Raw genomic sequence first — 13021 nt, 5'->3', positions numbered from 1 at the left:
TCCACACTTTTAAGAAATTAACTTACTCAATATTAATTACTGAAAAAATTTCAAATATGTCTGTCACATACTACATGAGACTTCAAGCTGCTTTTTCTGGATTTTTTTCCCTTTTAATTTTCCTTTTTATAAAGGAGACGAGCACCATCTAGTGGATTGAGCACAGTTTCATTTCAGACGGTTCTAAAAACTAACAGCTGCAAGAACTTGTCTCAACACTATTTTTCCATTAAAGCTTTTATTTCTGAATACCAAAGTCAACGTTCTAAAAAAGACAAGCACTGGATTCAAAGAGGTGAAGGATCTGCAAAAGGGACCTCTACAAAGGTTTGCATGAGACGAGAGACCAGGGCTCTATTTCCAGCCTTATTGTTACCCTTCTATGTGATCTTGAAAAGTCACTTCACTTTCTGTTCTTTTTTCCTCATTTATTAAGATTGCAAGCCCTGTGTCTGTCTTGCCTATTTTGTCTATTAGGTTTCTAAGCTGTTTGGACTGTCACTCACTCTGTATAATGCTTAGCAGAATGGCTTTTCCAATCTACTTTGGGACCTCTTGGCAGTACTATAATATATATGTAATACGGGCTGTATTGCATACACATGCAAAGTTAAAACTCATCACAAATGTTAGGTGACTATGTACTTCGCACTATTCAGAGTGTAAAGAGAGTGGATGACAGGGAAATGGATTGTCCCTTCTGTTCATTCCCTCTGAAGCACCTGGCATTGGCAACTGTCAAAAGACAGAGTAATAGACAAGATGAACCTTGGCTCTGACAAGAACATGTCTTCTATGCTTTGTACAATGCAGGAGACCTTTCATGCTTGAAGAAATAGTAATGATTTGTTTGTGAGTCATATTTTTCATGGGCACTGACAAGGAATCAGCACAAACGACATGATGGGATATCAGTTATGGCAGTGCATGAATAAAGGTATTCTGTGACCATATACATATGTCTGAATAAAATAGGCAGAAGTGAAAACCACTCTATAAGCAGAGCTGCTTTTAGTAATATGAAAACAGTGAAGTCCAATCCTAATGAGATAAATAGAAAGGAACATAAACACTGTCAAATCAAGTGTAAAAATGTAATAAGAAAAGCAAAAAAAGATTTTGAGGAACAGCTAGCCAAAAATTCAAAAAGAAATAACAAAACATTTTTTAAGTACATTAGAAGCAGGAAGCCTGCTAAAAAACCTGTGGGTCCCCTAGATGATCGAGATATAAAAGGAGCAATCAAGGTTGATAAAGCCATTGCGGATAAAATAAATGGTTTCTTTGATTCAGTCTTCACGGCTGAGGATATTAGCGAGAGTCCCAAATCTGCACCGTCCTTTGTGGATGATGAATCTGAGGAACTGTCCTGGATTGAAGTGTCATTAGAGGAGGTTTTGGAACAAATAGAAAAACTTAATGTTAACAAATCTCCAGGACCAGATGGCATTCATCCAAGGGTTCTAAAAGAACTCAAATGGGAAATTGCTGAACTATTATCTGTGGTTTGTAACCTCTTCTTTAAATCGGCTTCCGTACCTAATGACTGGAAGGTAGCCAATGTGACACCAATATTTAAAAAGGGCTCTAGAGGTGATCCTGGCAATTGCAGACTGGTAAGTCTAACTTCAGTACTGGGCAAATTAGTCGAAACAATAGTAAAGAATAAAATTGTGAGGCATGTAGAAGAACATAATTTGTTGGACAAAAGTCAACATGGTTTCTGTAAAGGGAAATCATGTCTTACTAATCTATTAGAGTTCTCTGAAGGGGTCAACAAACATGCAAACAAGGGGGTCCAGTAGATATAGTATACTTAGATTTTCAGAAAGCCTTTGACAAGGTCCCTCACCAAAGGCTCTTGTGGCCATAGGATAAGAGGGAAGGTCCTTTCTTGGATTGAAAACTGGTTAAAAGACAGGAAACAAAGCGTAGGAATACATGGTAAATTTTCAGAATGGAGAGGGGTAACTAGTGGTGTCCCCCAAGGGTTAGTCCTGGGAACAATCCTTTTCAACTTATTCATAAATGATCTGGAGAAAGGGGTAAGCAGTGAGGTGGTAAAGTTTGCAGATGATACAAAACTGTTTAGGACAGTCAAGACAGAAGCAGACTGTGAGGTACTCCAAAAAGATCTCAACAAACTGAGTGATTGGGCAACAAAATGGCAAATGAAATTTAATGTGGATAAGTGTAAAGTAATGCACATCGGGAAAAATAACCCCAACTTATACGTACAGTATGATGGGGGCTAATTTGGCTATGAGAAATCAGGAAAGAACACTGAGAATCTATTGTGTTATACCTATCTCTAACTCAGTGGTCACCAACTAGTAGATCAGGATCTACTAGTAGATGTTGGAGCTTCTGACAGGTGATCCTGACTGGTTTGGCCAAGTAGCTATCAAGTGCCAGCACGTCAGCTGTCCCTCCCCCCACTGCTGTGCACCTCCTGCCCTTTGCCTTGGAGCTGCCTCCTTCAACCCTCGGGAGCCTCCTGCTTGCTGTTCAGAGCAGGGAAGGGAGAGGAGGGGCGCTTATGTCATGGTGCCCCCCTCGCATCCTATATTCTATCTTCACAGAATGGAGAGGGGCACAACAAGGACTGGGATGGAGGGTGTTTGCTGGCTGCTTTTGGAGTGGGGAAGAGGCAGGGCAGGGATGAGCCTGCCTTAGCCCTACTGCATCAAGACCCAGGAGCCACCAGAGGTAAGCAGTGACCAGCTAGAGCCAGCTCCAAGCCCCTACCCCAGTCATGAACCCTCTTCTGCACCCCAAGCTCCTGTCCTAGTCCTGAGCTCCCTGGACTCAAACTCCCTTACAGAGCCCGTACCCTGAACGCCCTCCTACACCCCTAACTCCCTGACCCAGGCTCAGCTCAGAGCCCCTCTCAGACTCCAAATCCCTTAGCCCAAGACCAGAGCCTATGCCCCAACCCTCTGACCCTGCCTGGTGAAAGGGAGGGAGGATGGAGTGAGCAGGACCTCTGAGAAGAAGCACGAAGGAGGCGGTACTTGGGTTTGAGGTAGATCCTGAGTTGCACTTAAATTCAAAAAGTGATCTTGTGCTTAAAAAGGTTGGAGACTTCTGCTCTGTTATCTGGGACCCAACCCCATTCAAACGGGGTCATGATCAGTGTTCCCTTTAAGTGGGGCAGCAGCACAGCTTCACAGGTGATTAATCAGCCCCGCCCAGTCAGTCAGCTCCTTGCATGGAGCCCTGAGCCACTGACTGGGCAGGGCTGATTAATCACTTGGGAAGCTGTGCGGCTGCCCCACTTAAAGGGAACACTGGTCATGACCCCGTTTGAATGGGATCACCAAGTCTGGCTTAGATTTACTGAGGCCCAGGGCTAATGCCCAAGACCCACTGCCCAGACTCAAAGCCAAAGCCCAAAGGCTTCAGCTCTGGGTGATGGGGCTCAGGTTACAGGCACCTATCCAGGGCTGAAGTCCTTGATCTTTAGCTTTGCTCTGCCCTGCCCTTCCCACCGCTACCTGGAGTGGCACCGACCCAGGGCAGTGGGTCTTGGAAGGGCTCAGGCTTTGATTCCCTACTCCTGGGGTCACAAAGTAATATTTGTAGTCTGAAGCTGGGAGGGGAAAGTACTGCACAAAGAAATTTGTGAACCCCTAGTCTAACAACATGATCCAATAGCTAGAAGTTGAAGCAACTCAAATGCAGAATGAAATAAAGCATATCTTTTTTAACAATGAGAGGAATTAACCATTTACCAAAAGATATAGAATTGCCATCACTAGCAATTTATAAATCAAGGTCAATTTTTTTTTTTCTAAAAGATATGCTTTAGGATTTAGGGGGAGCTTTACAGCCTGTGTTACACAGAGGACAAGACTAGGTGATCACAATTGTCCCTTCTGGATGTGGAATCTATTAATCCAATAATTTACAAGATTTTTTAAAATATGTAATTAATATAAGAAATATTCTAATGCACCAGGTCCTTCCCAAGTATATACATATGCTAAAGTTCACTGTATATACAGTACATATGTATAATCACCCAAGCAGTGAGTATGCTCCTTTAAGAGGATATGCTCATTTGCAATAAGGCATTCCTCTCAACCCCCATTTATTTTCTTAACAAATTCTGCCAACTGCCATTTCCCCCACACTTTTATACTTTGGTGAGAACAAAAGTAATAGTATCTAGCAGACTTCTTGCAACAAGTTAAACAGAATTGTTACAGCCATATATATTAATAACCCTTAAAAAGAGAAAACTCATGGATTAGAATAATTTAAAATTGAATGAAAAAAGAATGCTACACAGCAGTGCAACTTTCAAAATTGCTGCTAGATTTACAAATCAGAGAAGCAAATTAACATCTTTAAAAAACAAGTCCATCTTTGTGTGATTCTATAAGATTTCTTGCCATCAATATGCTATTGTGTGAAACAAAAAAAGCTATGTTATTCATTTAGTTTACCCAGACATCCTCAAAGCTGTTCCTGAGGAGAGAAAAGCAAGAGTCCATGTGTTTTTTTCTTCAATGTCCACTTTCTCATTCAAACTCATTTCACACTCAGTAAATACAGTACTTTCATTGTATATAAAAAATAGCATAGAAGGCTTTTATTCCATTTGCTCTGTATACAGATACTTCAAACTAAGGATCATCAATTAATATCATGTCACTTGCACATTAATCTAGTAGATATTATGCTACAAGAAATCCATCCCAAACAAATAATCTCACACAGTATTACTGGCAAATCAATATAAAGTTTCAGTATTGCTTCTTGCAGTTTGTTTCCCTTAAGCTGCTGGCATTGGTTTTTATATTAAATCGACAATAACACAAGCATTTACCACTACTGTAGGGCACTGTCTCCAGAAATATGAATTATGGTTATATACTTTAATATGTAAAATCAACAAAGTAATAGTGCTTTGAAACTGAAACTATTACAAGCCATCTATGTGGTGTTAATTATTTCAAGTTTAATATTTCCTATTTGCCATTTCTTTGGTTATTATGGAATTCGGTTCTCATCTCCCATACCTGCATATTTGTCTAATCTTCCGCTATTGCTGCTATAAATACTTTAAAAATGACCTTATGTGTGTGAGATTCATTTGTCAACAACATTGGTTTTTCATTTCATTCCTTATTTTAATTTATTTCCTTTACCACCTCAAAAGCACCTTCCTTCTGATTCTAAACGTTACTATATACATTTGAACTGACCTCAACTCAAGAGCATGACCATTCACCCACCAACTGCTTTCATCGACTTCTTCAAATCAAATGACTTTCCTCCAAACAAAAGATGAATTGCTTCACAAATAAAATATTTTCTTTTAATTCAAAACCTAGACTTTGATTTTCACTAGAATTGGTGACTGGCAAGGCTCAGAGGCTCATGGTTTGAAACAGTTAAGAATTCCAATGACTAGATATACCTTTGTGGCCCTCACAACTCAACCTTCCACTATAACCCAGTCTACACAGCAGGGCCTACAACTGTTTCAGCAGCAGATCTACCTGTTGTGTTGCATTTCTGAAGGAAGAAAGGCCTTGTTTGCTGTCCGGGCACTCCCTGGGTGGGGGCAGGGCTCAAGCACCCAGTCCTGTTCTCCCCAGGCAATTGCTCTATCTACTAGGCCATTCTAGAACCCACCCCACTTTCCCACCTTCAGGGTAAGTCTACACTACCACCCTAGTTCGAACTAGGGTGGTAATGTAGGCAACCAGAGTTGCAAATGAAGCCCGGGATTTGACTTTCCCGGGCTTCATTTGCATAAAGCCGGGCACCGCCATTTTTAAATGTCTGCTAGTGCTACACGCAGCATGGACTAGGTAGTTCGAAACGAGGAGTAACGGTAGTTCGGACTAGGAAGCCTAGTCCAAACTACCTAGTCCGTGCCGCGTGGCTACACGCGGCACGGAGTCCGCACTAGTGAACATTTAAAAATGGCGGCGCCCAGCTTTATGCAAATGAAGCCCGGGATATTCAAATCCCGGGCTTCATTTGCAACTCCGGTTGCCTACATTACCACCCTAGTTCAAACTAGGGTGGTAGTGTAGACATACCCTCAGAGGGTCCCTTATCCTGTGTTGCCTGTTTGGTCACTCCCAGGGTGGGCAGGGCGGGGGTGGTGGTAGTAGGATGGGAGTTGAACCTATCACCCTGTGCTTCCTAGTGACTGGAGTCACCATGGTAGGTAATTACAAGGTGATTTATCTCTGTCCCACTTTCAATTATTGTGGCTACTTTTGGGGGGAAAACGTGAGACTGCATCTGACCAATTGAATAGGTTCACTCTTCTGTAGACAACCAAAGAATCCATTCTTCCCCACTCCAATGTAACAGAATCAGAATTGTTTCTACTTTGTTGCACTTTACTGCCCCTTCATTACAGAAAAAACATTGAGGCCTGCTGTACCAGCATCAGGCTAATGGAACTCCTGGATATCCTTAGCAGGAGGAACTAGGGCAAGGGATTTCTCTTGTATATTTTTTCTCTTTCTCATCTAAAACAAGCTCATTTCCTTCAAGTTTTTAGTTCTTTTTTCATTGTCTACCCACTCAACATTTTTTTTTGAAAATTTAAACTATTCACAATCTGCAAAGGCAGTAAGATTTTACATATGCTTTTCTCATTTTCCATCCCAATTATAAGGACATTAGTACTGAATAATATCTTGTTACAGGATTAAAAATAAATACTACTGCATTGGCAACGGTCATTTTCTATCTTCAACCAAACCAAGTCAAAAATAAATGTACAATACTGACATTATATGCATAAAATGCATCATCTTTAATGTTTTCTTACCAATTCGTGTGATTTTATTGCAGGAAAGTTCAAGATTCCTGAGATCACTGCAGCCATCTAAGCCATGAAGTGATGCAAGTTGGTTTTTGTTCAGAATTAAAATGCAGAGATTTTCTAGATTCTCACAATTGATTGTCTGAATATTGTTTTCCTACAACAAAGACGAAAACAGGTAAAATTGGAGATAACTTTTAATAGAAAAGTATTGGAAGTTCAATGAGAGAGGAAAATAGTCCAGTGATTGGGTAACTACAGCCGCTCCCCGAGTTACGACCACCTCCACTTACGACCATCCGCACTTACAACCAAAGTGGTAGTAAATGTGGATCCGAGTTACAAACAGCGAGGTCACCATGTAACTCTATGGGATCCGAGTTACGAACACTTCGAGTTACGGACCAAGTGTTGGTCTGTAATTTGTTCATAACTCAGGGAGCGGCTGTAGTCTATGACTTGGCAGACCCAAGCTCAATTCCCTATTTCACCACAGACTTCCTGTGTGCTCCTGGACAAATCATATAGTCTCTCTGTTACTCAGATACCCATATGTAAAAACAAGGACACTTCCCTATTTCACAGAAATATTTGTTAGGAAAAATACAGTAAAGTGTGTAAAACACTTTGGCTGTGTCTACACTGCACCCCCTTTCCGGAAAAGGGATGCAGATGAGACAAGTCGGAATTGCAAATATCCCCTGCTTCATTTGTATAAACATGGCTGCCGCTTTTTTCCAGCTTGGGGCTTTGCCGGAGAAAAGTGCCAGTCTAGACGGGATTTTCGGAAAATAAAGCCTTTTCCGAAAGATCCCTTGTTCCTGATTTTAAGAGGAATAAGGGATCTTTCGGAAAAGGCTTTATTTTCCGAAAGATCCCGTCTAGACCGGTGCTTTTCTCCAGCAAAGCCCCGAGCCGGAAAAAAGCGGAAGCCATGTTTATACAAATGAAGCAGGGGATATTTAAATCCCCCGCTTCATTTGCAATTCCGACTTGTCTCATCTGCATCCCTTTTCTGGAAAAGGGGTGCAGTGTAGACAGCCCCCGAGATCTACTGATGAAAAGTATTCTATGAAGTTAAGCATAATTATGAGTCATTCAAAAATATTGTGAACTTAACTACAGGTTGAACCTTTCTTAACCAGGACTCTCTGGTCCAGCAAGATAACGGATGTCCCAGGACCAGAGAGTCCCAGTGGCGGGCTGATGGCTGGGAGCCCTGCGGTGGGGCTAAAGCTCAGTAGTAGGGCTGCTCTGTGGCAGCAAAACCAGGAGCCCAGCAGTAGGACTGCCACCCAGTGCCAACACCGTGGGGAGATGGAATCAGGAGGCAGCGGAGTTGGAGCCCAGCAGCGAAACTGCCCAGTGAGACCAAGAGGCAGCAGGGATGCCTAACAGCACAACCAGGAGCCTGGAAGCCCCACTACTGCCAAGCTGCTCACCTGCCTGGTGGGACTGTGAGGCAGTGCGGCTTCCCTGCGGGCTGGGAGCCTGACCATGGGGCTGCCTGGCAGCGGGGCCAGGAACCGGGGAGAGGGGCTGCCCAGTGGCTCAGCAAAAAGCCCAGCAGCCCAGCTGCTACCCAGTGGAGCTGCCTGGTGAGGTCGGGAGGCAGCGGGGCTGCCCAGCAAAGCTGAAGCACAAGCAAGTCTTGTTGCCTGGCGGCACAACTGTACCCTAGCAGGGGGGCTGCCCCATAGGGCTGGAGTGTGGCAGTGGGGCTGTGTGTGCCGGCAGAGGGGCTGCCACGATGGGACCAGGAGCCCTGCGTGTGGAGGGGCCAGCAGCGGGGGAAGCTGGCTGGGAGGCTGGCAGTAAGGCAATGGCTGGGGGGCGGGGGGGCAGTGACAGGAAATTACCTTCCCTAGTCCGGCATAATCCCTCCTCCTGGACTGGTCCGTTCCCGAGGGTGCTGGACCAATGCAGTCCAACCTGTACTGTTAGCTATTTTTAGTCTGAGCAGTTGGCTGCTATTCGGGTCCTTAAGGAGTGTTTCCATCAGGAGACTAAACTGATAGCTGAGTCAGGCATCTTCGATGTAATCCTATTGATAAAGCACGTACGCCATGGCCTGTTTCACTGAATACAGTAGGAAGCACACAACAGGAGGCAGTTCCTTTGCTCACATTTCCAAGCTTCTTACCAGCCACCACTTTAACTATAAAGCTCTTTTGGCTTTTGTTTCCCACATACAAATTGCTGGCTGCATGGGTTTTGTTCCTGCTTCTGATTCACAGATACATAGGGCTCCACCAAACAACAACGCTCTAGGAATTATTTTGGGGCAGTTTTATGACCTGTGTTTTAAGGTGGTTCAGACTAGACGATAACAAATGGTCCCTTCTGATCTTGGAATCTGTGTACACTCAATCCCGTGTTGGCATACAGATGCAAAAACTCCTCAAACCAAATAGCTCATCTCCTATTCAAGCCTTGCCACACTGGTCTATGATCTAGTCAGTACCTTCTGTTGTTTCAGCTAATACTAAACAAAGGCACTTTTAACTGCTCTGAATGGAAGTCATCTATCAGAGGAGCCAACACTGGATCAAGCCACCCAACTACCAGCCTAGCACTATTGTAACAAGCAATTAGTGTAATACTATATTTAAAATAACATTTTTAATGCTTAGAAACAACCAGTTTGTGTGTAACAATACAGGCAACACTTAACATAAAATGTAGTCACCTATAAATGTCAGTCAGAAAAAGATTAACAGCTTAGCTAAATACATAAAATCCTTGTACTCCTTTTGTGTTGAAATTTGAGGCACCCTAAATTAGTGGACATTTAACAGTTTTGCCAAAAATTATTTTAATAAGTAGCAAAACTGGGGAAAGAACACAAGAGTCGACTCCCAGAGTCTTACTCTAACCACTAGACAACATTGTAACAGACCTGGCACATGCCTTTTTCAATTTTGAGATGATCACAGCACATACCAAACAGTAGTCATTTGGCAAAAAAGAAACATTCAAACCTTCTGTGCACAATAGGTCTTCTGTTAGTCATAATGTATGAACTCTCCCAGTGCATTGATATAAAATAATCAAAACATTAAAAATCAAAAAGGTAAAACCATCTGTTCTGTGTAGATTGCCAGGTCTTTAAATGAGATACATTATAAAGACACATTTTCTCTATTCACTCAGATTTTAAGCCATGGCTCAATGTTAGCAGCAGTGCAATGCCACTTCCTGCAGGAGCAGCACTAGGGAGACTGTGCCTCAGAAATCAATGCTGGTGCTGCTTCTTGCTCATGTGGGCAAGCAATCTGGACTAGTACGCTGGAGGTATGTGGCTAAAGCCTCACCTCCTACTCACTCACTCACTTACTCTTAAATGCCCTAGTCCCTAAGGTGAGGGAGGCAGAGCGTACAAACTGTGAGGGTGAATAGAATTTGCAGAGCCATGCAACAGAGGGAATAAAGATTTATCACTTTAAATCCACACTCACACTAGGGCCATTCATGATAAATACTCGGAGACAGAAAAAGAGATTATGCCTATTTACTTCTACCTCTGAAATCTCTAAACTATACTTTAAAATTATAACAATATATACAGTAGATTAGCATCTTACTTTATTCCTTTAACTTAGTTTATGGCTCAAAGACAAAGAACGAGGTTAGGGTCTCAGAATTTTAGAAAAATTAGGCCACTTATAAAGTGTACATAGTAGCTATGCACTTAAGAGACTATCTTGTCCAAATGACTGGAGGATAACTAACGTGATGGCATTTTTTTAAAAGGGCTCTAGAAGTGATCCTAGCAATTACAGGCCGTTAAGTCTTAACTCCAGCACCAGGCAAACTGGCTGAAACATAGTAAAAAACAGAATTATCAGACTTACATAATTTGTTGGGGGAAGAGCCAAGATAGTTTTTGTAGAGGGAAATCATGACACAATCAATCTACTAGAATTTTTTGAGTGGGTCAAAAATATGTGGATATAGTGTATTTAGATTTCTAGAAAGCCTTTGAGAAGGTCTCTCACCAAAGGCATTTAAACAAAGTAAGCTGTCATGGGATAAGAGGGAATGTGCTCTCATGGACCGGTACCTGGTTAAAAGATAAGAAACAAAGGCAGGAACTAGAGTTATTCCCCAGGGTCCATACTGGGACCAAACCTATTCAACACATTCATAAATTAATTATTTGGAAGAATGGACAGTGAGCGAGGTGGCAAAATTTTCAGAGGATAGAAAACTGAGATGCTTAAGGGTGAATCTGATAGAGATCTATATGACTGGTGTACAGAAAGTGAATAAAGAAGATTTATTTAATCCTTTCAATAACACAAGAACTAGGAGTCATGAAATGAAATTAATATGCAGCAGGTTTAAAACAACAAAAGGAAGTACTTCACACAATACAAAGTCAACTTGTAGAACACACACCTTTCCAGAGGATGTTGGGAAGGCCAAGACATTAACAGGGTTCAAAAAAGAATTACAGGCTGCACACTCTATAAAACGGAACTTTGTGGTCCACAGGTATTCCAGGATCAGAGAATCCTGAAACACTTTAGTGAGTGTGGGGGCTGGGAGCCCAATGCAATGCGGAGGGGAGGGGCAACGTGTGGCTCAGCAGGGCAGTGGGAGGGAGTCAGGATTGAGAGTCAGTGTGCAGGTCAGCTGGGCTGCAGGGGGAGCCAGGAAACCCATGGAGGGGCAGGGCATAGGTAGGGCCAGAAATGACTTCACTAGTCCACCAAAATCCCTCATCAAGGACCATTCAGGTCCTGGTGGTGCTGGACCAGGGAGGTCCAATCTGTAGATGATTTCATAGAGGATATGTCCATCAATGGCTATTAGGCAAGATGGGGAGGGATGGCATCCCTAGCTTCTGTTTGCCAGAAACTGGGAATGGATGACAGGAGAGGTATCACATAATGATTACCTGTTCTGTTCACTCTCTCTAGGGCACCTGACATTGGCCACTGTCAGAAGACAGAATACTGAACTTGATGGACCTTTGATCTGACCCAGTCTGGCCATTCTTATGTTCTTAACTTTTGGTATGCTTTAAAAAAAAATCTTGTTCTATATGTACACACAGAGATAAACAGATGGATTCTATCTCATAATATCCTGAATGGTAGAGATGTCAGTCTTGACCCACCTGCATACAGACAGTAAAATATTTTAGGTACTTCCACATCAATATACCTAAAAATATTGTAGGTACCTCCACATCAATATACTTTAAGCTTTTGCAGTTACTGAGTCCTTCCAGTGCAGTTAGTCCACAGCGTCTCAGGGTCAATAACTGAAGACTCATACATTCTGACAATGTGGAGAGGCTACAGCCAGGCAAATCTTGAAGCATAAGTGTTGTGACCTACACATATTTGAAGAAAAGAATGTCTTTAAGATTGCACTGTAATAGTATTTGTATGCAGCCTATTTAAAGTCCAGTGTACGTACAATGTAGAAATCAATGTCATGGATTAACTCTAGATTTTTAATTTACCAAAAACACTGAAGACTAAAAAGTATATAATCTTCAGCAAAAACATTAAGGGTATGTCTACACTAGCCCCCTAGTTCGAAGTAGGGAGGCTAATGTACGTATTTGAAGTTGCAAATGAAGCCTGGGATTTAAATATCCCGGGCTTTATTTGCATGTTCCTGTGCGGTCTCCATTTTTAAATTCCACTAGTCCGAAGTAACTGTCCGCAGCTACACGCAGCAGTGAAACGGTAATTCGAACTAAGTCCTTAGTTCGAATTAACTGTTACTCCTCATGGGCTAGTATAGACATACCCTAACTGACAAATGTTGCTCCCATTATAAAAAAGTGCAACAAATATATTTAAATATTATGAAAACATGAGCTGTCAAACAATTTAAAAAGTGTGAATAATTGCTGTTTTGATTGTACTGTTAATAGAATACCATTTATTTAAATATTTGGATGTTTTCTACATTTTCAAATATAGATTTCAATTACAACACAGAATACAAAGTGTACAGTGCTCATTTTATATCATTTTATTACAAATTTTTGCACTGTAAAATAGTTATTTTTCAATTCATTTCATACAAGTACTGTAATGCAATCTCTGTATCCTAATGTTAAATTTACAAATATAGAATTATTATTTTTATATAACTGCACTCAAAAACAAAACAAGTCCACTCAGTGCTACTTCTTGTTCAGCTAATAAGTAAAAATAAAATAGTTTACTGGAGATAATACTGCCCACTTCTTACTTA

General features: G+C 41.8%; 1 protein-coding gene across 3 annotated transcripts in view; it reads right to left on the bottom strand.

Annotated features, from left to right (window-relative positions):
- Positions 1–13021, bottom strand: part of LRRIQ1 (leucine rich repeats and IQ motif containing 1) — a 169720-nt gene that overhangs the window by 135760 nt on the left and 20939 nt on the right. For all 3 annotated transcript variants that reach the window (XM_014568997.4, XM_089780159.1, XM_089780161.1), the window contains exons 10-11: positions 11991–12143; positions 6806–6956 (exon numbers count right to left, since the gene is read on the bottom strand). In XM_014568997.4, coding sequence (XP_014424483.3) covers positions 6806–6956; positions 11991–12143 — 304 coding nt within the window. The remainder of the gene's footprint in view (positions 1–6805; positions 6957–11990; positions 12144–13021) is intronic.

This window comes from Pelodiscus sinensis, chromosome 1 (assembly GCF_052426305.1).
Source record: "Pelodiscus sinensis isolate ZL-2025 chromosome 1, ASM5242630v1, whole genome shotgun sequence".
In the NCBI taxonomy this organism is placed as follows: Eukaryota; Metazoa; Chordata; order Testudines; family Trionychidae; genus Pelodiscus; species Pelodiscus sinensis.
Note: the sequence above shows the minus strand (reverse complement) of the source record. Positions and strands in the feature narration are given on the sequence as shown.